The sequence below is a fragment of the Narcine bancroftii genome, chromosome 14 (assembly GCF_036971445.1).
Source record: "Narcine bancroftii isolate sNarBan1 chromosome 14, sNarBan1.hap1, whole genome shotgun sequence".
NCBI lineage: Eukaryota > Metazoa > Chordata > Chondrichthyes > Torpediniformes > Narcinidae > Narcine > Narcine bancroftii.
In genome coordinates, this window is record NC_091482.1 from 49035109 (window position 1) to 49059536 (window position 24428).

At 42.7% G+C, this 24428-nt stretch overlaps 1 protein-coding gene across 12 annotated transcripts in view; it reads right to left on the bottom strand.

Moving 5' to 3' along the window:
• Positions 1–24428, bottom strand: part of asb7 (ankyrin repeat and SOCS box containing 7) — a 65912-nt gene that overhangs the window by 22171 nt on the left and 19313 nt on the right. For 7 of the 12 annotated variants that reach the window (XM_069911938.1, XM_069911939.1, XM_069911936.1 and 4 more), the window contains 3 exons: positions 16655–17260; positions 5570–5790; positions 1856–4224 (listed from right to left, as the gene is read on the bottom strand). In XM_069911938.1, coding sequence (XP_069768039.1) covers positions 5603–5790; positions 16655–17260 — 794 coding nt within the window. In that variant the 3' untranslated portion in view covers positions 1856–4224; positions 5570–5602. Of the gene's footprint in view, positions 1–1855; positions 4225–5569; positions 5791–15674; positions 15924–16654; positions 17261–24428 lie in introns of those variants that run through there. The other 5 variants (XM_069911945.1, XM_069911943.1, XR_011348933.1 and 2 more) reach the window with 4 other exon arrangements.

The following is a 24428-nucleotide window of genomic DNA, read 5'->3' on the forward strand; positions in this document are numbered from 1 at the left end:
ACCCAAAATTCATTTTTTTTTAAAGACATCAAATTAGACACTTTGTTCAATCTCAGATCCCTGATTTTCCTGGAATTCCGAGGCAATTATTTATATTTTTAATCTATAATCTTCCCACAAAGGCTAAATATCCTTATTTATGGTAATTTGGCTGATCTAAGACTTGCCCCGTTTTAGTTAAAATCAAGAACGCCTGGGAGCAGGATTAGCATTGTCCAAGGAAGTTTGGAACTCCATTTTTAGTTTGCTGCAATTTAAAGTGGTCCATAGAGCACATATGTCTAAAGTTAAATGGTCTTATTTATGTGACATATCTATACCCCCCTATCTATCTATACCCCCCTATCTATCTATACCCCCCTATCTATCTATACCCCCCTATCTATCTATACCCCCCTATCTATCTATACCCCCCTATCTATCTATACCCCCCTATCTATCTATACCCCCCTATCTATCTATACCCCCCTATCTATCTATACCCCCCTATCTATCTATACCCCCCTATCTATCTATACCCCCCTATCTATCTATACCCCCCTATCTATCTATACCCCCCTATCTATCTATACCCCCCTATCTATCTATACCCCCCTATCTATCTATACCCCCCTATCTATCTATACCCCCCTATCTATCTATACCCCCCTATCTATCTATACCCCCCTATCTATCTATACCCCCCTATCTATCTATACCCCCCTATCTATCTATACCCCCCTATCTATCTATACCCCCCTATCTATCTATACCCCCCTATCTATCTATACCCCCCTATCTATCTATACCCCCCTATCTATCTATACCCCCCTATCTATCTATACCCCCCTATCTATCTATACCCCCCTATCTATCTATACCCCCCTATCTATCTATACCCCCCTATCTATCTATACCCCCCTATCTATCTATACCCCCCTATCTATCTATACCCCCCTATCTATCTATACCCCCTATCTATCTATACCCCCTATCTATCTATACCCCCTATCTATCTATACCCCCTATCTATCTATACCCCCTATCTATCTATACCCCCTATCTATCTATACCCCCTATCTATCTATACCCCCTATCTATCTATACCCCCTATCTATCTATACCCCCTATCTATCTATACCCCCTATCTATCTATACCCCCTATCTATCTATACCCCCTATCTATCTATACCCCCTATCTATCTATACCCCCTATCTATCTATACCCCCTATCTATCTATACCCCCTATCTATCTATACCCCCTATCTATCTATACCCCCTATCTATCTATACCCCCTATCTATCTATACCCCCTATCTATCTATACCCCCTATCTATCTATACCCCCTATCTATCTATACCCCCTATCTATCTATACCCCCTATCTATCTATACCCCCTATCTATCTATACCCCCTATCTATCTATACACAAATCAGTGATGCTTCTTTAGTTCATATGTTCTGGACCTGCCCTAGCCTAGAAGAATTTTGAAAAGATGTTTTTCAAACATTATTGGTAATTCTTAAGTTAAAATTGGAACCTTGCTCCCTGTGGTATAACAGTTGTGATTCCAGAAATGAGATAATCCCAAGTGGAGTGTCTGCACAATCGTTTGGAAGGAAAATGGGTGAGGTTTAAAATTGAAGTACTCAAATTCTAGTGGGGATGAGGGGGCAGTTAGAATTCAGAAAATCTCTGTATGCTCAAAGGAATGTGGTAGATTGGAGGTGGAGAGAGCATCAGTGTTTTATCAACCATTCAACATGGAATCACTCCATTTTAGATTTCAAAGGGCAGTTATTACTTTTTAAAGCCCTAAACAATTAATACCAAAGTGCAATTTCACAATCAATAAAATAATCTGTGCAGCACACTAATTTGTTTTAATACTCATGATTCATGTACATTAATCAATCTTACATACATACTATTAAATTCAAATCTATTTCTAACATGCTCAATAAGTTCATCCAGGAAAAAAATCAATTACAATCAGGTTGCATTTTTCAATGCTTAACACATATCAGTCAGCAAAAATGTGTCTCAGTGTTCATATGGGACTTAAAGGGAAAGTGGTGAGCCAAATCCAAAATTGGTTCAGTGATAGAAGCCAAACATTGAAGAAAAGGTCTGGAGGTAAGTTCAGGGGAAATGTCAGATGCAAGTTTTTTTTTAAACTCAGAAAGTGGAGGGTAGGCATTGTTGGGGTTGGTGGTGAAGGCTGGTACAAAAGGGACATTCAAAAGACTCTGAGATAGACACTCAACTGTAAGAAAAATAGGTATGGGTGAGAGGTAGGGAAGGGTTGGATTGTTATTAAGATCAGTACAACATTGTGGGTTGAAGGGCCTGTTCTACACTGTAATGTTCTATAATGGGGCGGGCAACCTTTTACCATGCGTGGGCCGGATGGTTGACCGGAGGGCCAGCCGGATGATTTATTTTTAGGCCTACAGCATGGTAACAGGCTATTTTTTTCGTCATGCTGGGGTGAAAAAAAATCTCATCAACAATTGATCATTATTAATGAAATGGCGAAGAAAGAACTCTTTCAGAACTTTCACTTAGAGATTTAGAAATTATGTAAAGTCAGAGATCCAAATAAAACTAAATAAACTTGATTATGAATAAACTCAAGGCATAGTGAAACTTTTTAACATTAAAACATGACGTATAAATAAAATTTTTCATGGGCTGAAATGACTGAATGTTTAAATTTAAAATTAAATGCAAACCTTTATTTAGCGAATATGTTTAACAGTCAGACCTTAACAGCAAAACACAATATCATTTCTGCAACTACCTACCGAACTCTTTTTAAACACGCCTGTAAAACAAAACTGAAAAACACTACATGAAAAATACAGTTTTTGGTCAAATTTTGAAATATAGCACAATAAATTTATCTTGGTTTGGGGGTGCGGTGTCAACAAAAAAATGTTTTCAACCTTTTGACAACCGTTCGAAATTCGATCCCACTGGTCAACTGGCATGGCGATGCTCGATTGTCCCTCGATGCAGTGCACTACATAAGCCAACACAATCGTGTTCACACAAACTGCCAAAGTTGGGAGGGTTTTTTTTTTAAAACCGTGTAGATGATTGCTGAGCATTGGCTTACGGGCCAGATAAATTTGGACCCAGCCCGTGGGCCGAAGGTTGCCCACCCCTGTTCTATCAAGATGCGTGAAGTAGAGTTCTAAAAGAATCATTGATAGGTTTATCCCACCCAATCCCGTCCTTATCATTCATTTCAATTTGGAGATGGGGAATCTGGTTGGTGGGGCTTTAGAAGGGAAGCAATCATTTCTTTTTTTAAAAAGAATGCAGAGCTCTAAAAATCACCACCTTAAAGACCAAAGGAAGCAGAAATCTTCATCAAATTGGATGTCTCTCAAAGAGGATTGATATGCCACATCCTACAAAAAGCTGAAGATGGGATTACATCCTACTCTGTAAACTGTATTCTGCACTGGCGTGCTCCACAGAGGTTTGGGGAAGCGGATTTAACTCCAGTCTTAAAGAAAGAAGACGCTTACTTAAAAGGAAAAAGAGCTACAGAGATTGGCGAAGATAGAAAAATGAATAATGCCCCAAACTCAACCTTTCTTCGTAGCTGCAAAGTTCCGTGATTTTAGGTTTACCGAAATCCTGTGAGATCTTGGTTATCATTTCCGAAGTCAGAGACAAATGCAGTTAAATTTTCAGAAGCTCAATTTTACAATCAATAATTCACAACTTAAATGGGTCAGGAATACAAGCAAAATCTAATAAAGCAGAGCCTCTGAGCAAAATGCTTCCATTCAAAACCAAGCAGGACTTAGTTACCATCATTCCGCCAAACTAAAATGAAGCAGAAGCGAGCTTTATTGCTTTTCGAGAAAGTTTTAGGCTTTCGAATTTGCACTCTGCCTGCCAGCATTGCTCTGATGGCATAGTGGTAACAGCCCAGATCTTGCAGAGTAATGATGGTGAAAACACATTCATCAACATTACCACAAAACACTGACAGCAGCTTCAAGGAATCCTGTGCGAATCTGTACCAACACAGAAACCGGGGAAAATGCTGCTAGCGATTGCCCTTGAGCGAGCTGACTGCGCTCCGATGCTGGACTCAGAGTTCAGCAAGGCAGCGGGAACTTGGGGCAATTCCCCAACACTTACGTTGCAAACTTGCCAGTGAGTTCTGCACCAGGTCCGAGGAGGCACAAGGGGCATTCTCCCATTGTTTTAAGTGAACAGCTGTGAGAGATTCAGATGAGAATTTGTTAATTTGAAAATGTCTTTGGGAAGGGTTATTAATTTATATTACATGTATTCTGAAGATCTGCCAAGTGTCAGTCACGGCTTGCTAATGCAGATTTCTGAAACCATCTAAAGGTTCTTTGAAAGGCTTTTTTAATTTAACTTTCAGAATATTTAAAAATGTTGATGCCTTATAATACTGATGTTTTTAAAAAGATTGAGGACATGGAGAATTCCAGGTTTTGGCATTTTTTTCTTATTTTACTTTTAACCATTCCACGTGATGCTTCCTACTATAAAGGCAAGTTGTTAAAATGTGCATGGACTCGGGGAAAACCTACCCACTGTTTTCAGTAAGTTCTTGCTGGAAGTATCCCTAAAAGGTTCTCAGCATCCAGAGACCTGAACTAATGCTCCAAGGCTGAGATTATTTGAATAAAACAACAGTATTCATGAAGCTACCCAATTATAAAAACTTGTCTGATTCACTTAAATCCTTTAGGGAAAGAACCTCACCTCTCTTACCTTCTCTGATTTGTCTGTGAGCCACAAGTACTAGGTGACTCTTTGTAATAGCTAATAAATTCTAAGACCCGGGATTTAACAGCCCACTGTGTAATTGGTGAATAGACTTCCTCACCTCCAGACCACAATCAGTGAGATTGGCAAGAATTTCTCCTCCACAATCTCCATCAGGGCTGTGTTCTTAGCCCCCTGCTCTACTCACTTTACACCTATGACTGTGTGACTCCAAGTTTTCAATCTCCATCCTGTATGTTGACTCATCCCCTTCCTTTCTACAACCCGCCATCATTGGTGACAATAACACCATCTACAAATATGCTGATACCACAGAGATTGAAAACTTGGCTGAATGGTGCAGCATCAATAAAACCTCGCACTCAACGTCATCAAAACTAGGAGCTGATTGTTGACTTCAGGAAAGCCAGAGGTGAACGATTCAGTGACCATCGGGGGATCAGAGGTGGAGAGGGTGAGCAAATGTAAGGTTTTTGGAGTCTCCGTCTTGGAGGCTCTTTCCTAAATCCAATATGCCAAAGGCATCGTGAAGAAAGCATGCCAGCACCTCTACTTCCTCAGAAGTTTGCAAAGGTTTGGTAGGTCAGAAACCCTGACAAATTTCAACAGAGGTGTGGTGGAAAGTGTGCTGACCGGCTGCATCACGGTCTGGTAAGAGAACACCAATAACCCTGAGTGTTAATCCCTCCAAAAGGTAATGGACACAGCCTAGGACATCACAGGCAAAACCCTCCCCATGACTGAGTGCATCTACAGGGAACGCTTCCATCGGAGAGCAGTGGCAATCATCAAAGACCCTCACCACCCTGCACATGCTTTGTTCTCGCTGCTGCCATCAGGAAAGAGGTCGAGGTGCCACAAGACTCGCACCACCAGGTTCAGGAACAGCTGCTACCCCTCCACCATCAGACTCCTCAACGACAAACTCGATCAGGGACTCATTTATGGACTCTTCTGCCATGCTCGCAGGTAAAAGAATCTCAGGGTTGTATATGACGTCATGTATGTACTCTGACAATAAATCTGAAATTCAAGGAAAGTTCAACAAGTTCAGTGAAATTTCTGGATGAATAATAAGTACTGGACGTCAGCAATGTAAGAATAATGGCAAAACACTCGAGAACTACTTCCTCACCATCGGCTCTGCCCGAACCCCGGCAAACATCTCAGATGGACCCAAATTATTCACAATCTTTATTTTTGATCTGACCAATGTTCACATCACTTAATCAATGATGTCCATCTCTGCTTAGCCTCTGCTTATCTTGTGCTGAGACCTTCAAATGCACCTTTGCTAACTTTTGACTTAACTATTCTCTTACACCTGAACTCTTTAAAATATTATCCCCTATATCCTAACTGGAATTCTGCACTATTTAGCTATCAGATCTATTTGTGCTCTGCCAGAACCTGCTCCCTGTTAAACTCTGACTTTCTGCTATTTCTCATCTTTTACCAGCCCACTAGTATACAGTTTTAAGGATTTATCCCAACCTAGCACTTAATTGCTATCTTTTATGACCATAAGACATAGAACTAGAAATGGGCTATTCAGCCCATCATGACTGCCCTGCTATTTAATCATGAGCTGATTCATTTTCCCCATTCAGCCCTGGCCTTCTCCCTGTAACCTCTGATGGCCTAGCTAATCAAGAACATCTATCTCTGCCCCAATGACTTGGCCTTCACAGCTGCCTGTGGCACAGACAGACAGCCACTCTGAAAATTTTCTAATTTCCCTCTGCAAGATGTCTTGTACATGAGAGCTCTCCTTGCTTTCCCAAACCTCATCCATCAGTCTGGTCTTCAGCCAACACTGAATTCATTTTGATCACCTCTCCCCCTCCCCACCTCACTCTCCCTGACCCCCCCCCCCCCAACCCCATCTCCATGGACACAATTTCTTTCTCCTGCAAATGAATTGCAAGTAGGCTTTTCCCACTGAGGCGGAGAGAGATAAGAACTAGAGGTCATGGATTAAGGGTGAAAGGGGAAAAGTTTAAAGGGAACATTAATGGGAACTTCTTCGTGCAGAGAGCAGCGTATTAGTCAGCACAGGTTCCATTTTGACATTGAAGAAAAATTTAGACAGATACATGGATGGGATGGATATAGTCTGAGTGCACAAAAGAACCACAAAGAGTGCAAGGTTTGAGTTAGGAGGGGCTAAGGAGTGACATATTAGAGTACATAAAATCTTGAGGGGCATAGATAGATAGGTTGAAGAGTCATCATCTTTTTCCCCAGAGCATGAGAGTCTAAAACTAGAGGGCACAGATTTAAGGTGAGAGGAATAAAATTTCTATGGTATGTGGCATAAGCTTTTAGAAGAGGTGTGCACAATTGCAGTGTTCAAAAGATAGGTACATTGATAGGAAAGATTTATCAGTATATGAGCCAAACACAGGAAAATAGGATTCTGTGCTGTAAAACTATGGATTTCTATGACTCCATGACTTACTGTCCCAAACGTGGGTTACTAAAATATTCAACCATAATTCTCAGCCACTGTTTCTCCATTTCAATAATGTCACCTTTACTGTGAGGCCCATTTACTAAACCACTGATGGGGCAATCAATAACTCCAAAGACTAGAAGTTGTCAGTCTGAGAGCCTTTTATTACCATAAACAGAAGGCATGTCTCATGATGCTGACCCGAGACCTGAGCTGGTTCTGGGGGAGGGGGTTATGGCGTTGCTGTGTTTATTAAGGGAACCAAGGGGAGGAGCCACAGATACAATGAGCAAGAGGCCAGCCATACCCCTACACACAGCATTAACAGTGGTTCCACCACATTGTCTCCCTCTTAAAAGTCGTCCGGCAGGGTGAAGTGGGCTCCACATCCATCACAAATTCAGTCTGTCCAGTGGTCTTGTCCTCCATTGTGACCATCGTAGTGCTGGCTGTAGCTCAGCTGTTGACGCCAAGATGGTCTGGTCGTTGTCGGTGGGTGGGGTGTCTGGCCACTGAGCTGAGACAGTTGGGGCATAGTGGTGGATGATCATGAGGGGGTGGATGGACTGGTTGGCCAGCCGGAGTCCCAGGTTCTCCCACACGTGCCAGGTCCCAGACGGACACAGTGTCCTAACACCCATCCAGTACGCGACATAGGCATCTTGGGGTTTGGCGTGGAGAAGGTGGACCCTCTCAACCAGCAGGACTGGCCCTAGGGAAGGGAAACAACCTTTCATGTGGGGTGGTATTGTTACTAGTGCACAGGAGAGATCTCACTGCATGGAGCACATTGGGGAGGACCGCGCCAGTGGGAGACAGGCAGGCCTTTTGATCTCAGGGTGAAGAGAACAGCCCTCAAGACAGTGGTGTTCTCCCTTTCCAGCTGGCCATTCCTTCGGGGGTTGTAGTTGGTGGTCCTGCTCATAGAGATACCTCTAGCCAGCAGTTATTGGCGCAGCTCATCACTCATGAAGGAGGACCACCAGTTGCCATGAAAATAGCAGTGGTATCTGAACAGGGTGAAGAGGTTGCGCAAGGCTTTAATGTCAGTGGCAGGGAATGGCAAAAGCAAAATGCTTTTGATGTTGAGAAGGGGCACGTTCCATGCTCAGGTGCTCAAAGGTGCAGGTGGCCTTAATCAGATGCAACCTGTCCAGCTGGTCAAAGTGTGGTTGGCACTCCACGCAGACCTGGCAGTTTCTGGTCATCGTCCTGCTGTCCTCAACCAAATGGGAGAGGTTGCGGGCTTTGATGAAATGTAAGAACATGGTGACCCCAAGGTGGCAGAGGGTGTTGCGGAGGACTTGTAAACAGCACTCCTGCAAGTCCCTCAGGACAGGGCATCCAAAGGCTCTGAGTTTTCCAGGCCGGTACAAGATGTCACAGTTGCAGGTGGAAAATTCGATTCTCATCCTCAGAATCTGTCGTTCTTGATTTTACCCCACTGCTTGATATTGAACATGAAAGCAACTGCACATTGATCAGTCAGCAGGGTAAATCACTTGCTGGCAAGATAGTGCCTCCAGTGCTGTACTGCCTCAACAATGCCCTGGGCCTCCTCCTTGATGGAGGAGTGCTGGATCTCGAGGCAGGAGAAAAATGTTACAAGTCTGCCCGCCTGGTTAAGTGTGGTGGCCAGGGAAAAGTCAGACGCATCCCACTCTACCTGGAACGGAATGGATTCGTCCAGTGTGCATCATGGCCTTGGCAATATCGCCTTTGATGTAGCTGAAGACATCATGGGCCTCCGCCGACAGGGGAAAGGAGGGGGTGGGCCTCATCTGCAAAGTTGGGGACCCACTGGACATAATAGAAAAACCCCAGGCATCTTTTCAGGGGCTTGAGGCTGTGGGGAAGTGGGAGCTCCAACAGAGGGTGCATGCAGTCAGGATCGAGGCCAATAACCATTCTCTATGACGCAGCCGAGAATAGCCAGATCTGACGTGTGGAATACATATTTATCTTTGTTGTAGGTGAAGTTAAGGCTTTTGGCTGTCTGGAGGAATTTCTGGAGGTTGGCATCATGGTCCTGCAGATAGTAACATTGTTGAGGTAGGGGAATGTGGCCAGTAGTGTGTGTTCATCCACCTCTGGAAGGTGGAGACTCGGGGACCTCAGAAAGTGGTAGAAATGGCCATCTGCCTTGAACGTGGTATACTGGCAGTCCTCCAGGTGGATAGGGAGCTGGTGGTATGCTGACTAAGTCAATGGTGACTTAAATCAATAGAAAATACCCAATGTTGGGTGGTTTGGTTTACCATGTACACTATGTTGGGGAGAGGGTACGCATCCATTTGCGTAAACCTGTTAATGGTCTGACTGTAGTCAATAACCATTCATTGTTTATCCCCACTCTTGACCACCTCCACCTGAGCTCTCCAGGGGCTGGTACTGGGTTTGATGATCCTGTCGGACAGGAGCCACCTCACCTCTTATTTGATAAAGGCTCTTTTTCCCAGCATTGTATTTATCGCCTGCTCTTGGTGGTGATGGGCCTACAGTCGGGGGGGAGGTTGGCGATCTGGAGGGTGGAGAGCCCACAGGTCACATGCAGTGGGCCGGTTGCTGGACATGTTCGGAGGGGAGGGTGGGTGGTTGCAGCCTGTTATTCCATGGTCCATCCCCAATAGAACAGGCGCACGGAGCTGTGGTATCACAAGGAGTTTAAATTTTTTGTACTCTGCACCGTCACCATCACCACTCTGCTGAGTGGGATGGAGCCCATGGAGATTGAAACTCACTGCTCTCACCGCAAGGGAGGAACACTGCAACGTGTTGGGGTGGATGAAGCTCTCCATGCTCCTGCTATCAAACAGATGTCCATCTAGCTATATGCCCATCGATGACCTGGCAAGCTGACGAGGGCTGATTTGGTCGAATGTAGCTGAAGACAGAGTAACGTCACTGTCTGATCTGCTGTACTGGGTCATGGTCTGGTAAGATGGCAGCATCCAAGATGGCGCCCCCCACGCAGTGCTGTTGTTGCTTGTAGGAAGTGGCGGCAGCAGCCCCCACGCAGTATTGCACGGGTTAGAAGGTTCACCCCTTCACCTAGTCTTCCTTCTTCCTGTAGCCAGAACAGACCATATCCTTTGCCAGGCAGCGCTTCCTGGGGTGCTTCTGCTGGCCGCAGAAGTAGCACTTTGGGTGTTCGCCGCTGCTGGTGATCGTAGTCAGGACAGGATATGGGGCGGCCTGCAAACTGCGTCCTAAGATGGCGGCACCCATGTTCCCCACGCGGAGGCCACGTTATCATCAAGAACTAATCCACATTGCAGAGTTTTAGCTAGTTCGAGCTTCTGCTCACCCTGTTCTAGCAGTCGCTGGTGAATGTAATCTGATCTGATGCACACAAGCATCCAGGATCAGCTCCTCCCTGTACTCTTCTACAGCCACAGGCCGGCCTGAGGTTCGTAGGACCTTCCTCGATTGACTCCCCGGGTTTCTGCTTACATATGGCTAGGACGTTACTGGTGTAGACTCCATTCACCTGGTCCAGGTACTAGCCTTTCAGAATGTACACTCTCTGGCTGTCGGGTTAACGCGATTCCTGACTTGTGAGAACACAAGTGTAGCTTGTCTGCGTCGGATTGGACAATCTCAGGGGAGGCCTGCAAAACATGTTGAAGCAGCAAAGCCAGAGTTTGAACCTGACGGATGCTTCTAGTAATCGCAGGTCGATTTCCAGCCTCTCTGGTCTTGGCAACTTGTCCATTCCAAAAAAATTATGGCAATAAAATTGATGCAGTATCAATAACTCCAAAGACTAGAAGTTACCTGACTGATTGGCATTTATTACCATAAACAGAAGGCACATCTCATGTTGCTGACCCGAGCTTGTTCTGGGGGAGGGGTTATGGCATTGCCACTTTTATTAGGGGAATGCAGGGGGAGGAGCCACAGGTGCAATTTTATCCTCAACAACTAGTCCTGTTCTGAAATTCCCTGCCTGCATTTCACTTTCTCTTTTTCCTCCTTTAAAACTCTTACCAATTTGACCAAGTTTCCTCATACGTTTTAAAAAATTCTCACGTCAAATTATGCCAGATAACAACTCAAGTTAGTAAAGGCCACCCTGAAATGCAAGCTATCATGGTGCTGTTGACAAAAGTGACCGTTAAAGTCCTTAAAACACCAACATTTATTTCCAGTGTGGACAATCAAATGTTCACCTGTAAAGCTAAAAAGCGAAGTAGATGATTTGCTTATTCAATGGTTTCAAACAATATGTGGCAGGGGACGAAAAAAAATTAATAAAATCTGTTAGCGGAGAAATTATTGGCAGGCATCTAACTATGAAAAGATTAAATGAAGCAAAAAACACGCAAGAAATCGGAAATAAAACTAGCAACACTTGAAATGCTCAGCAGGTTAGACAACAGCTACAAAGATTTAGTGTTTCAGCTAGTCTATCATGAGAATAAGACTAAAGATACTCATTTTAAGATTCAAAGAGGCAGAGAGTACACAAAGTTTGGTGATAAAGCAGAGGGCAGGAAAAATTAAATAACAAACGAGATTATAGATCAACTTGAAAGAAACCGACACAAAAAGTAGAGGTTTGAGACAAATAATTATATAAAATTACAGCAGAATTTTTTTTTAAAAAATGCTGGGAAAACAAGTCTTCATTATGGATCCTGTAGTTAATCACCACCCAGAAAGTATCAGGATGTTTCTTCTAGACTCCAACACAGCGGTTTTATTCAAGAGTTGAGTGCGGTCCTGAATTCTGGCAGGTAAGACAGCTAATTTCTTCAGCTTCCTTTCTGGAAATAAATCCATCCCTCTACTGACAAAATGAAACTACATCCACCTTCACACCTGCCAAGGTCCCAGTCCCACATGAGAGAATCTATCATTACCATAAATCAAATTAATTTTCAGTGCTTATAACTGAGAATTGTCAGAGTGAGTAGTTCAACATGATTGAAAGATCATATTCTGACACAGGGCGATGTGTGTGGGGGAAGTTGGGTGTAGAGAAGGGAGAAGTTGGTCCTCTGAGTGCAAGGGCTGAGAGATGGATGGGGTAAGTAGGTTCATTGAGAACAAGGGCTGAGAGATGGATGGGGTAAGTAGGTTCATTGAGAACAAGGGCTGAGAGATGGATAGGGCAAGTAGGTCATTGAGAACAAGGGCTGAGGGATGATTGAAAGATTGACTGAATGATGGAACAGCCTCACAGGGGCAAATGGCCTATAGATTGGACTTTTCTCTAACACTTTATCTGGGAACATTTAAGGATGTTACCTCTCTGAAATAATTACTCCAATTTCTAGTTTCAGGAACCGCATCTGTGGATTTTAACAAAAGACCAGTGATTTAACTTGGAGAGGTAACTGATAACTATAAATTTGTCATCAGCTGTAGGGAAATCACTACCAGGGACAGAATGAGATCATATTTGGACAGGGTTGAACAAAATGTAGTCAACGTATACTTTGAAGAGAATGCATCAGAATCTTTTGAGGCCTTCACTGACACAATGGATGGAAGGAAATGATAAACAAGAAATTGCAAACAAAAGTGAAAGCAAATTAGTAGTACAGTAAATCCCTGATGATCTGGCACCCTCGGGACTTTCATGCCAGACTAGCTGATTTTCCAGACCAATGGATATTATCCATTCTCACTATACATATAATGTGACAAATATACTTAAAAGTTATTCTAATTAATACTCAATACATTATTCATATGTTTTTTTTTAATGGTACGCCTAGTACCATACATTTTCTAGTGAATTTACTATGTTTAAAGTGAGCACAGGTAAGAGGGCCCTGGTGAGTTTAAACGCACGGGCGGCACAGTTAGCTCGAGGCTATTAAAGCTCCAGTGACCTGGGTTCAAATCTGATTCTGTCTGTAAGGAGTTTAGTGTTTGCGTGGGTTTTTTTTAAGATGTTCCAGCTTCTTTCCACCATTCAAAAATGTTTGGGAGTTGTAAGTTAATTGGTGTATTTGGGGGACATGGGCTCATGGGCCAGAAGGGCCTGTTACCGTGCTGTCTAAATTTAAAATCTGAGTGGAAAATAGGGGTATGGTCAGTTGAAAGGGACTGTGGAAAACAGAACCCAGTGAGCAAGATTACAAAACCAACATGATTTCCAAATACCCTAAAACACCAATTAATCAGCATTCTTGGGACTTCAAATTTTCTTGGCAGTCAGTTCTATCTATAGCCAAACAAGTTTTTAATTTCACTATTTGTTCTGCATATTATAGTAGTTCAGTACAACTCTAATTATCCAGAATCATATTCTCTGAAATCCTCATTTATCCAAAAATATATAATTTTGGATAAATGAGAATATCCAAAACAAATCAGAAATTCTCATTTATCCAAATTTTTTTTTGAACCGAACTGACCTCACAGGTTGAAAAAAATTCACGACATGAAATTAGAACGATGATTGCCCTCGTTTCAGGTAACTCCCTCTCCTCACTCCTTCCATTTCTTCTTCATCTTCCCCTATTGACTTTTCTCTCCAACTCTCCATCTCAAACTGCGTGCCACTGTCTCCTGGTTGCAAGCAATCAGAAGAATCCTTTGTCCTGGTGTCATCAAAGAGATCAACCTCACAGCAGGAGCAGGAACCTCAGTGGGAAGGTATCAGTGATCGGCTGAGTCCAGCATTTTTTTTTGGTGAGAATTAAACGTTATTTTAATGTTTAAAATGCCTTCCCTTATTGTTTGTTGTTTAAGCATTGTTACAAGGACTGCCTAAAGAAATCTCTTGGTGCCTGCCACATTGACCACCGCCAATGGGCTGATCTCGCCTCCAACCGCACATCTTGGCGCCTCACAGTTCGGCGGGCAGCAACCTCCTTGGAAGAAGACCGCAGAGCCCACCTCACTGACAAAAGACAAAGGAGGAAAAACCCAACACCCAACCCCAACCAACCAATTTTCCCTTGCAACCGCTGCAACCGTGTCTGCCTGTCCCGCATCGGACTTGTCAGCCACAAACGAGCCTGCAGCTGACGTGGACATTAACCCTCCATTAATCTTCGTCCACGAAGCCAAGCCAAAGAAAGAACAAATGATTTGGTGTTGCTACTGAGCTGTTTTTTAAAAAAATGACAATTTATCCAAAAAAAACATTTATCTGATATAGGTCAGGTCTGACCCTTTCGGATAATCAGAGTTGTGACAATTTTCCAGTGAGCAAAAATGAGTGTGAAGGAAACAGGGACAGCAAGCATTGGCTCCAGCGACATATCTAGCTCATCACACTTTGGATCACCGGCTCACAATCCAGACTAATTAGGTGCAAATCCATCAAGAATTCTGCACAATGTGGGATTTTCAGAAATTTATAGAAATTAGATGTTCTACTGTAATCCTGTGATGTGAGTGAACAATTATTTGGGAAGTGGTTGGGTAGTTAGCATTGAGGGAGGCCAATGAAATATCCTGTTAGGATAGAGGACGAGATATCAGGAAAGGTTGCCTCGCTTTGGGTCTGATGGACAGCTGAGTGTGACAAATTATGTGGTGTTTGTATTGTATATAGATATGTTTTGGGAGATAAATTGGGGCAGGTTTTTTTAGTGTAGGTCACATACAAACACTTTAAAATAGATCTTATTTAAAATACTGGAGCTCTGCTCATGTCCGACAGACCGGTGCCAAGAACCTTTGCAAAAGCTTTGGAGAGTTCCGAAGAGACTTCACTAATGGATTGTTGTTTACAAAAAGACAACAGATGAAATAATTCGGAGCAGCAGGCTGTCTGGAGTGTTGTAAGAGGGTAACGTGGTTTTGCAAGCAGAGAGAGTAAAACAGGCTTTCTCACAGAGAGAGAGAGAGACAGAGAGAGAGAGAGAGAGAGAGAGAGAGAGAAAGAGAGAGAGAGAGAGAGAGAGAAAGAGAGAGAGAGAGAGAGAGAGAGAGAGAGAGAGAAATCAGTTCTGCAGTTTTAGTCAGCAGCTGGGACTGGAACAGGACAAGCTGACAAGCTTGTAGAAAACTCCATTTGGAAGACAGGTTGTGATTGCTTAGTTCAGCCTGGTCAAAGCCCTTGTAGTTCATGCAAGAGGAGAGGACTGGCTGCCTAATGTTTCACTTGAAATAAGGGAAACAAAAAGGAATTCTGTCATCATCTGGAGAACCCTGATGGGGCAAGTTTCTTCAGCAAGACACTGAAGTGGCTGGTTACAAGGAATCGGTTGTGGGTGTCCAGCAAACAACAAATCTCTCTCTGAAAACCGAAGAACCTTCCTGAGCGGTAACCATTTGTCTTGGTGAATATCTACTGCTACTGGGTTTTGGGGTCCTCTGGGCTCGTAACATGGGTCAGACATTCAGTGTACATGCTTGGCTGAGAAACCAATGGTGCAGAGCTACTATCTGCGGGATTAGGATTGATCAACTCCACGTCAGAAACTCCATGCAATTTGGGTGGATCAGAAAATTTATGAGCAGAAATGGGGGCCTCAAACGAGTGAAGTGTTCAGTCAATGAATTTATTACAAGTGTTGGGGGGTTAAACCAGCAAGAGATTTGGTAACAAGGGCTAAAACTCCACCACAGCTGTTTGAGGAAAATGTCCTGCAAGCAGTGAAGTGGGGCCACTCGTGAACCAAGCTTCAGTCAATGCAGGCATCCTTGATAAGGCTGCAGAAGAGTAGATCCTCACTTCCAACTGAAAGTATTTTCTGAAAGATGAGTAGAACATGCTGGCCCATTTGCACCCCTAGAAGATGAGAAATATTTCATGGCTTCATTCAGAAGAGGTTTTTATTCTCCAGTCAGTTAATAATTATCCCTTAAACCAAGTTTAACTAATTATCTGTTGCTCATTTTACATTGAGTGCAGGATGCCTGCTAGGTGTCTGCTATTGTAGTGACTGCAACTCCTGTCCGATAAACTTTACATACCCTGAGAATAAAGATGGGCATTTTATATTTGCAAGATCTTTTCTCTTCATTACAGTAAACCTCGTTAGAATGCGATTTTTTATCCGCGGAATCGCTTATACCGCAGTTGTCTGTGGACCCCAAAATTTGCAAATAAGTTGATTAAAATTCAGAATCCCAATATTAAAGGAATGCGCTTGCTTTCTTTCATTGAAATTGTTAGTAATAGAGAGCAGACCCTTCGAAAACTGGTAATATTTGGGTTTGATTATCCGTGGGCACTCTGACATATAGGCATCTGTTCCACGACTCGGCTGGAAAGCGGTATGAAATCCTGGACCCCCAACTACCACGTTCTAACGAGGTTTTACTGTAGTCACAAAGTTGTTTTGGTAGACTTTTCTAATTATTTTCTAATCAGTGTTTAAAAGAATTGCTTTTCTTGCTGATTTACTCACACAGTTGAGTTTACATTTCATATAGAAACATACACTTAAGGTGCCTGCTGGACGCCTGCTTCCTACGACTTTTCTTTTCAAGCCCAGAACATTTTAAATAATTACTTACTTGTTACTTCCTGCAAGAAGTCCAGGCAGGGTCTGCTCGTTCCAGATAGACTGACAGAGACAGCCAGAGGGGTCTGTCCCTCATAGTTCCTTGTATTACAGTCTGCACCGTAGTTATACAACATCCTTGCACAAAGCACATCATCTTTCAGTGCAGATAAATGGAATGGGGTCTGTCCATCCTCCAATCGCCCAAGATTTGTGTCAGCCCCCCTTTGAAGGAACATTCGACAGTACGAGTGGTTGCTTTTGATCACTGCGTATCGCAATAAGAAACCATTCTGAATATCAATGTTGGCATTGTGGTCCAAAAGAATTTTCACGCAGCTCGAGCGCTCTCTGATGATCGCCAATTGAAGCGGTGTTGTCCCTTTATCGCTGAGTGGGTCAACCTCAGCTTTAAATTCCAGCAAAAGTTTGACAAATGAGTCCCTGCCATAATGGGCGGCCACATGCAGAGGAGTCCATCCGTCATTGCTTTTCGCATTAATAATATCAGGTCTGTGTTCAGATTCCAACATCAACCGTGCAATCCGTGCTCGCCCATGCATTGCTGCGTAATGTAACGCGGTGAAGCCTCCAATTAAATCTTTAACAGTGGGATCCGCTGAAAAAGATCAAAAATAATTTGACAGAGAAACAATTTACAAGACAAATCTTAATCAACTATTGTCAAGCTGCAACATTGAAAATTTTAGCAGGAGATTTTTAAAAATTAGACATACAGCATCGTAACAGGCCAATACAGCACTACAAGTCCGTGCCACCCAATTTCCACCCCATTAACCTACACCCCAGTACATTTTTGAAGGGTGGGAGGAAACTGAAGCCATCAGAGAAAACCCAGGCAGATACAGGAGAATGTACAGACTACTAACAGGGGCGGGATTCGAACCCAGGTCCGGTCCTGATTGCTGGTGTTGTAAAAGCATTGTGCTAATAGCTACACCAACTAACTGTGCCAACAAACAATGATTCCAGAAGATGCAAGAAACTTTCCCTGAATATACTGGTTTTGTGGCCTCTCTGACCACCCCCCCACTTTGATAGACAGTTGATCAATATTTAGCTGTTTTGCTGATCCTGGGGAACTGTTTGAAACCTATTTCATGGTCAATGACAAACACATTAGTCCTTTATTTAATCTAGATGGTTGAGTTAACCTAACACCATAGCGACTTCGTGTGATACTGAAACACAAAAGTGGTGGCAGGATTGATTCATATATTGAACCACTCCTGTCTCTGAATCCTAACAACGAGAAGTCAATTCACACACCAGTTTCAGGCTTGTACTCTGGATGACATCTTTGAGTAATACTCGAGAGTCCTGCTTTTCGAATGAGATGCTGTACTTCCACCTCTCTACCCGACACAAAATTAAATCCACCATATTTGGGTTGATTGTTGGGGGGGGGGGGGGCGTGGGGAGTTCTCCCAACCAGAATTAAAAATAGAGAACAGAAGGAGGAAAAGGAGCAGAGTATCTATCCTTTTGAGTCCTCTTCACTATTCATCAAGTCCTTCAGCTGTAATTCAGGAAAATGGCTCAATCTCCACATCCCAATTTGTTTCATGTCCTGACATTTACCAAATTCTGATTGGAATGATTCAGCACCCCTGTGACCAATGTGCCCTTTCGTCTCAGTCATATATGGCCTACCACCTAATGACCTAGCTAATTATTTCGTTATGCACAAATTAGTAGAAAAACCTTCGTAGCTGGGGCATCGATGGGTCATAAAAGGCACCACACAAATTGGGTCGCATGGTTAGTGCAATCCTATTACATCACTAGCGACCAGGATTCGAATCTGGTACTGTATGTTCTCCCAGTGTCTGCGCAAGTTTTCTCCGGGTGCTCCGGTTTCCTCCCACCCTTTAAAATGTATGTAGGTTAATTGGTGCATTTGGGTGGTATGGGATCATAGGCCAGAAGGGCCTGTTACCATGCTGAATGTCTAAATTTAAATGCAAACCTTTCATTCCTGGCCAAAAGAACTTCAAAAACAACAGACAGCAATGACCAAGACTTGTAATGTAAGGCAGCAAAGCATTGCTTACGGCTTATTCACAAGCTCAAGGGATTTCTATTTTATCATGACAGAATCAGTGTATTTTGTTGATAAAAACTGCTAATCTCAGGGGTGCACAAAGACCAGCAGACCGGAGAAGCTAAAAATCCATTTCTGTGGATAATATCCTGGATAAGCCTGTTAAATTTAAAAACAATGATGGATGCAAAACTTTCAACAGTCTAGTACAAGAAAAAGTTCAATTCCCTGTGCAATCCAAGTAGTAATACTCCCTTAGTTAATAAATAACACTAAAATAGTTTAACTTTCATTTTATTTTGTTCACCGGAACTTGCAGCTGACTAATTACCTTCATGGTACAGTGATTAAACTTTGTGCAATTGGTTTGATGTGGTAAACTGCAATATCTGACAATGTAACGACGATTTATAATAAACAGATGTTCTTTGACAATGATCTGGACAGAGGAAATTCATTGGTACCAATAGTTGCATCTTCTCATGGAGCTGGATAATATGCAGCAGGCTATTAACTAGGAATTCAAATTAATTCCTCACTTAATGTCAACACGTGCACAGTTCCTCTGGGCCAATGGATCGTGATTAATGCGACTTCAGATTCTTCTCACTCTATCCAGGGCATTGATACTAAGCCCAACATTTAGGACAGAATCAGAATCTTATAGACATGAACATGCCACAAAATTCACTATTTTGCAGAGGTGTAACACTGCAAATATTGCTATAAAACGACATTTTAAAGTAAGCAAGTTAGTGCAAAAATAAAAGAAAGTAAGGCAGTGTCTGTGGTCCCTTGTCCATTCAGAAATCTGATGGCAAAGGGGAAGTAGCTGTCCTTGTGCCTTCAGGCTCCTGTACCTTCTCTCTTCCCCTCCACCACCCCCACACCCCCCCCATGGTACCAAAGTGAAGAGGAAAAGTGGGGGTCCTTGAGGATAGAGGTTGCTTTCTTAAGACACCGCCTCTTGTAGATGTCCTCAATGGAGTGAAAACTGGTGAACATGATGTTGCTGGCCAAGTTCACATCTCTCAGTTTTTTTTTTCCTTGTCCTCTTCATTGGCATCTCTATACCAGACAGTGATGAAACCAGTCAGAATGCTCTCCACAGTACACCTGCAGAATTTTGCAAGAGTCTTTGGTGATGCACTGAATCTCTTCAAACTCCTCACGAAGTATAGCTGGTGGTGAGCCTTCGGTCATGATGGCATCAACATGGAGGCCTGAGGACAGATCCTCAGAGAAGTTGACATCCAGGATTTTGAAGCTTTTAACCCTTTCCACTGCTGATCCCTCGATGAGAACTGGTTCATGTTCTCCTTGTTTCCCCTTCCTGAAGGGTCATCAACGATTACAGTAGGATATCGAGCAGTTACAAATATGGGTCAAAAAAATGGCAGATGATCTTTAATCCAAGTGAGTGCAAGGTGTTGCATTTTGGGAGGTCAAATGCAAGAGTAAAGTTAACAGGAGGACCCTTAACAGCACTAATGTACAAAGATATAAATCAATAACTCCCTGAAAATGGCCACACAAGTAGACAGGATGGTAAATAAGGCACATGGCATGCTTGCTCTCATTGGCCATGGCAATGAGTACAAGAGTAAGGAAGTCATGATGCAGCTATACAAAACATTGGTTAGGTTTCCCTCAAAGAAGGGGGCATGTATTTTATGAAAGACAATTTGAGCATGGAAAGACTAGTGCCTTGCAGTGCAAACCACAATTTCACACTCAAGAGAAGCATCTTCCCGTCAGCACATACAGTGTTTAATATTGTGGTTGGACCCAAAAGGTTAACAGTGCTCCCCTCATCCATTCAGCTGAGAGAAAAAACTGTGGATGCCAAGGAACATTTTACCCTGTCAAGCTTTTACTAACATTCTTGCCCTCCCTGGGTGCAATTCTTTGCTATACTTCCTCTCGTCACAGCTGCAGTCTTTGGCTTGTAGTTGAATATGGTTGGACTGAGAAATGCCCTGAGGAACTCCTGCAGAGATACCCCGTGGCTGAGATGATCACAACAACCATCCTCCTCTGTGCTCGGTGTGCTTCCAACCAGCAGAGGTGATCCCAAATTCCCACAGACTCAAGTTTAGCTCTGCTCCTTGATGGCAATTTCAAGAAAATGCTGCTTTGGTGTCTCTTTTCATCTGTGAAAATCGCCTCTAGACTAAGCTTGCACCAAGACTGTAATAAGGCTAGGAGCTGAGTGATCTCGGAGCAGGTTGTTGTAAACCAAATGCCTCATCAATTCTCACTTCCATCACTTTCCTGACAAATGACAATGGTAACTGGTCAGATGTGTGCATCCTGTTTCTTGTGGACAGGAAGTACTTTGGCAATTTTTCCATACTGTCAGGTGGGTGACAGTGTTGTGGCACTTAATACTCTTGTTTGAGGGCATTTGCTTTGGTCTAGAATGCTGTATCTGGAATTCTACCATGTTCCGATCACTGTTCCCAAGTAGTTCTTTAACCACAAGATCGGTTATTAATTCTACCTCATTACAGATGATTCAATCTAAACCAGCCTGTTTAGGGAAAATTCTGTGACATTTCTGTAAGGAACAATCCGACATGCACCTTAAGTTCCTCTTTCACAGTACCCTTGACAGTTTGATTCACCCATGTTAACTGTAATTCCCTTCTTTTATACCCTTACTATTAATATTACCCCCATTTATACTCTGTTCAACTGTGGTGCAAAATTTTGGGGATCTTTAGACCACACCTGCCAATATATTTTTTACCCTGTATCCCTCATTTCCAACCAAACTGATGCACATCAGGATCCATGCTTCCACAACCACTACTTACTACTCATTGATGTCTTCCTTGATTAACAATCCTATTCGACCTCCATTTCCTTTTTACCTATTCTTCTGGTCACCCTGCAACTGTGTTTCTGTGTTAGCAATTAAATAAAATTAATTTACTTCTATTTATCTTATTTCATCTTGTTACAAATAAATATTGCATGCAATTGGGTAAAGAACTTTGAATCTTTGAACCTCACACTTGTTAGATTTCAGATTTATTGCCAGAGTACAAACATAACATCACGTACAACCTGAGGTTCTTTTTCTTGCATAACTGGCAGAATTACCACTTACTGGTTTGCAAAAAAAACTACATAATGTTCACACGTAGACAAATGTAAACAAATGACTGTGCAATACAGAGAGGAAAAAAAAACCAAACAATAAAGTGCAAAAGTAAGAGTCCTTAAATGAGTCCCTGATTGAGTTTGCTATTGAGGAGTCTGATGATGGAGGGGGAGCAGCTGTTCCTGTACCTGGTGGTGCGAGTCTTGTAGCACCTAGACCTCTTTCCTGATGGCAGCAATGAGAACAGAGCATGTGCTGGGTGGTGTGGATCCTTGATGACTGCTGCTGCTCTCCGATGACAGCATTCCCCAATGTTCTCAATGGTGGGAGGGGATTTCCCATCTTTTGCAGGGCTTTACGCATACCAGACATTTCACCACACATCTGTAGCAACTTTCCAGGGTTTCCAATGTGCATTCTTCACGATGCCATTAGTGTGTTGTCTTCAGGATAGAGTCGGAGATAGTGACTCCCAAAATCTTAAGTTTGCTCACCTTCTCCACCTCTGATCCACCAGTGATCACTGGATCGTGCACCTCAGGGTTCCCTTCCTGAAGTCAACAATCTTCTCCTCGTCTTGGAGAGTGCGAGGTAATTGTTGGTGCACCATTCAGCCAAGTTTTCAATCTCCCTCCTGTATGCTAACTCATCACCATCCTTTTTACAACTCAATACAGTGGTATAGTCAGTGAATTTGTAAATGGTGGTGTCATACCGAGCCACACATTCATAAGTGCATAGTGAGTTCAGCAGGGGACTAAGAATGCAATGGAGATTGTGGAGGAAATGTTATTTCCAATCCTCACTGATTGTGGTCTAGTGGTGAGGAAATCAAGGTTCTAATTACACAGTGGGTGAGGTGCTGAGTCCCAGGTCTTGGAGTTTGCTGATCAGTTTTGAGGGGATGCTGTAGTCGACAAAGAGCATCCTGACATATGCATCTTAGCTGTCCCAGTGCTCCAGAGCTTTGTGTCAAGCCAGTGAGAAGGCATCCGCCATAGTCCTGTGGCTATGATAAGCAAACTAGAACAGATCCATGTCACCTGTACTTAAACACCAGTTTCAATTTCTGCTGCACACTTTAGATGATATTTTCTACCCCTTCCTGTCACACTTTGATTTTTTCCATTCGCCCCTTACAGACCACACACATATCAGCTTTGGAAAATTAGACCCCCATTAATGTATTGAGCAGGCCCTCTGAAAAATTTTTGAGAGCAGGCACCTTGTAGATGGGCACATCTTTGCCTTCTGCCCCAGGTTCCCTGGACGAACTGATGTCTGTGAAATTGAGTGCTCCCAGCAGGGTCACACTGGCATTCTTTCGAAATAGGTATCTCAGCAACTGGTGCATATGTGACACCAGGAAAAAAAAATCCAATTTTGTGACCGATGAGATTTCAGCTGGAAACAACAGCAAGTGTGGGCATATTCTGGGTAAAAATAGAATTCTGCAGTTAGCCCCTATAAATAAAGGGGCTACTCAATTCAATTTCTTAAATCTCAAAGGGATGCTGTTCGCAAAAAAATAAAACATTTGCAAGGTAGGCAACTTTTTGTTTGTTCAGACAGCTACATCAATGAGAAACCCAATCCAGCCGTACAGCAATTGGAGAGAGGTAGGTGTTTATAGCGAGCAGTATTTCTTACAGATTCATGAGATATTCACAAAATTACTAGGTTATCAGTTTTAAAATATTAGAGAATCACAAAATGAAACAAGTCAGTGGGCTCAACTAGCATTTCCTGAGATTTACATGGCATACAATTATCAACTTCACCAAACACTTTTTTTTTTAAAATACTCTTCCATCCCATTCTCCTTTTGTTTTTTTTGTTGGCTTTTCTCTGAAGACAGCCTCATGCTTATGCCTGAATGCATTTTCTTAGTGATAAACAAAAATCTTGAACTTGAACTGATCTCCACATAACTTTTAGCATCTTAACAAGCAAATGATGAATATGCCTATCTTTTAATTTTTTTTTAATTAAATTTTTTTTTTAAATTTAGACATACAGCACAGTAACAGGTCACTTCACTCCACGAGGCCGTGCTGTCCAATTATACCCAATTGACCTACAACTCTGGTACATTTTGACAGAAGGAAGTAAACCTGTGCACCTGAAGGGATTTCATGCAGACATAGGGAGGGCATACAAAGTCGAACCACAGTCGCTGACGCAGTAACATCATTGAGCTAACGGCTTTGCTAACCATGCAACCCCTAACTATTTAGTTTTTATTTTAAAAAATTCAATTTCTATGCCAAAAAGAAACAGGAGTAGGAAAACAGGGAACCTAATTTAAGACAAGACATAAAATTCAAGTTGTTCATCATATTCAGTTAGAATCAAACCAGTCAGTGACCAATTTTATGGGGCTACAAAAGTCAGGCTCAGTGACTTGGTACATCCTAGACAATGCATAGAAGATGGAGGTTGTATGTACGAGCCAAAAGGACTTCTCCTTCTGAACAAAATTTACAATTCAGAAGTAGGTAACTTCCAGAAAAATCATTAGTCTCAAACAAACAGACTCGAGGACAAAGATGGAATTCTAAAAAGGTCAGAAAAGGAACTTCAGGGACAATTTATTGCCAGTTATTGGGGGAA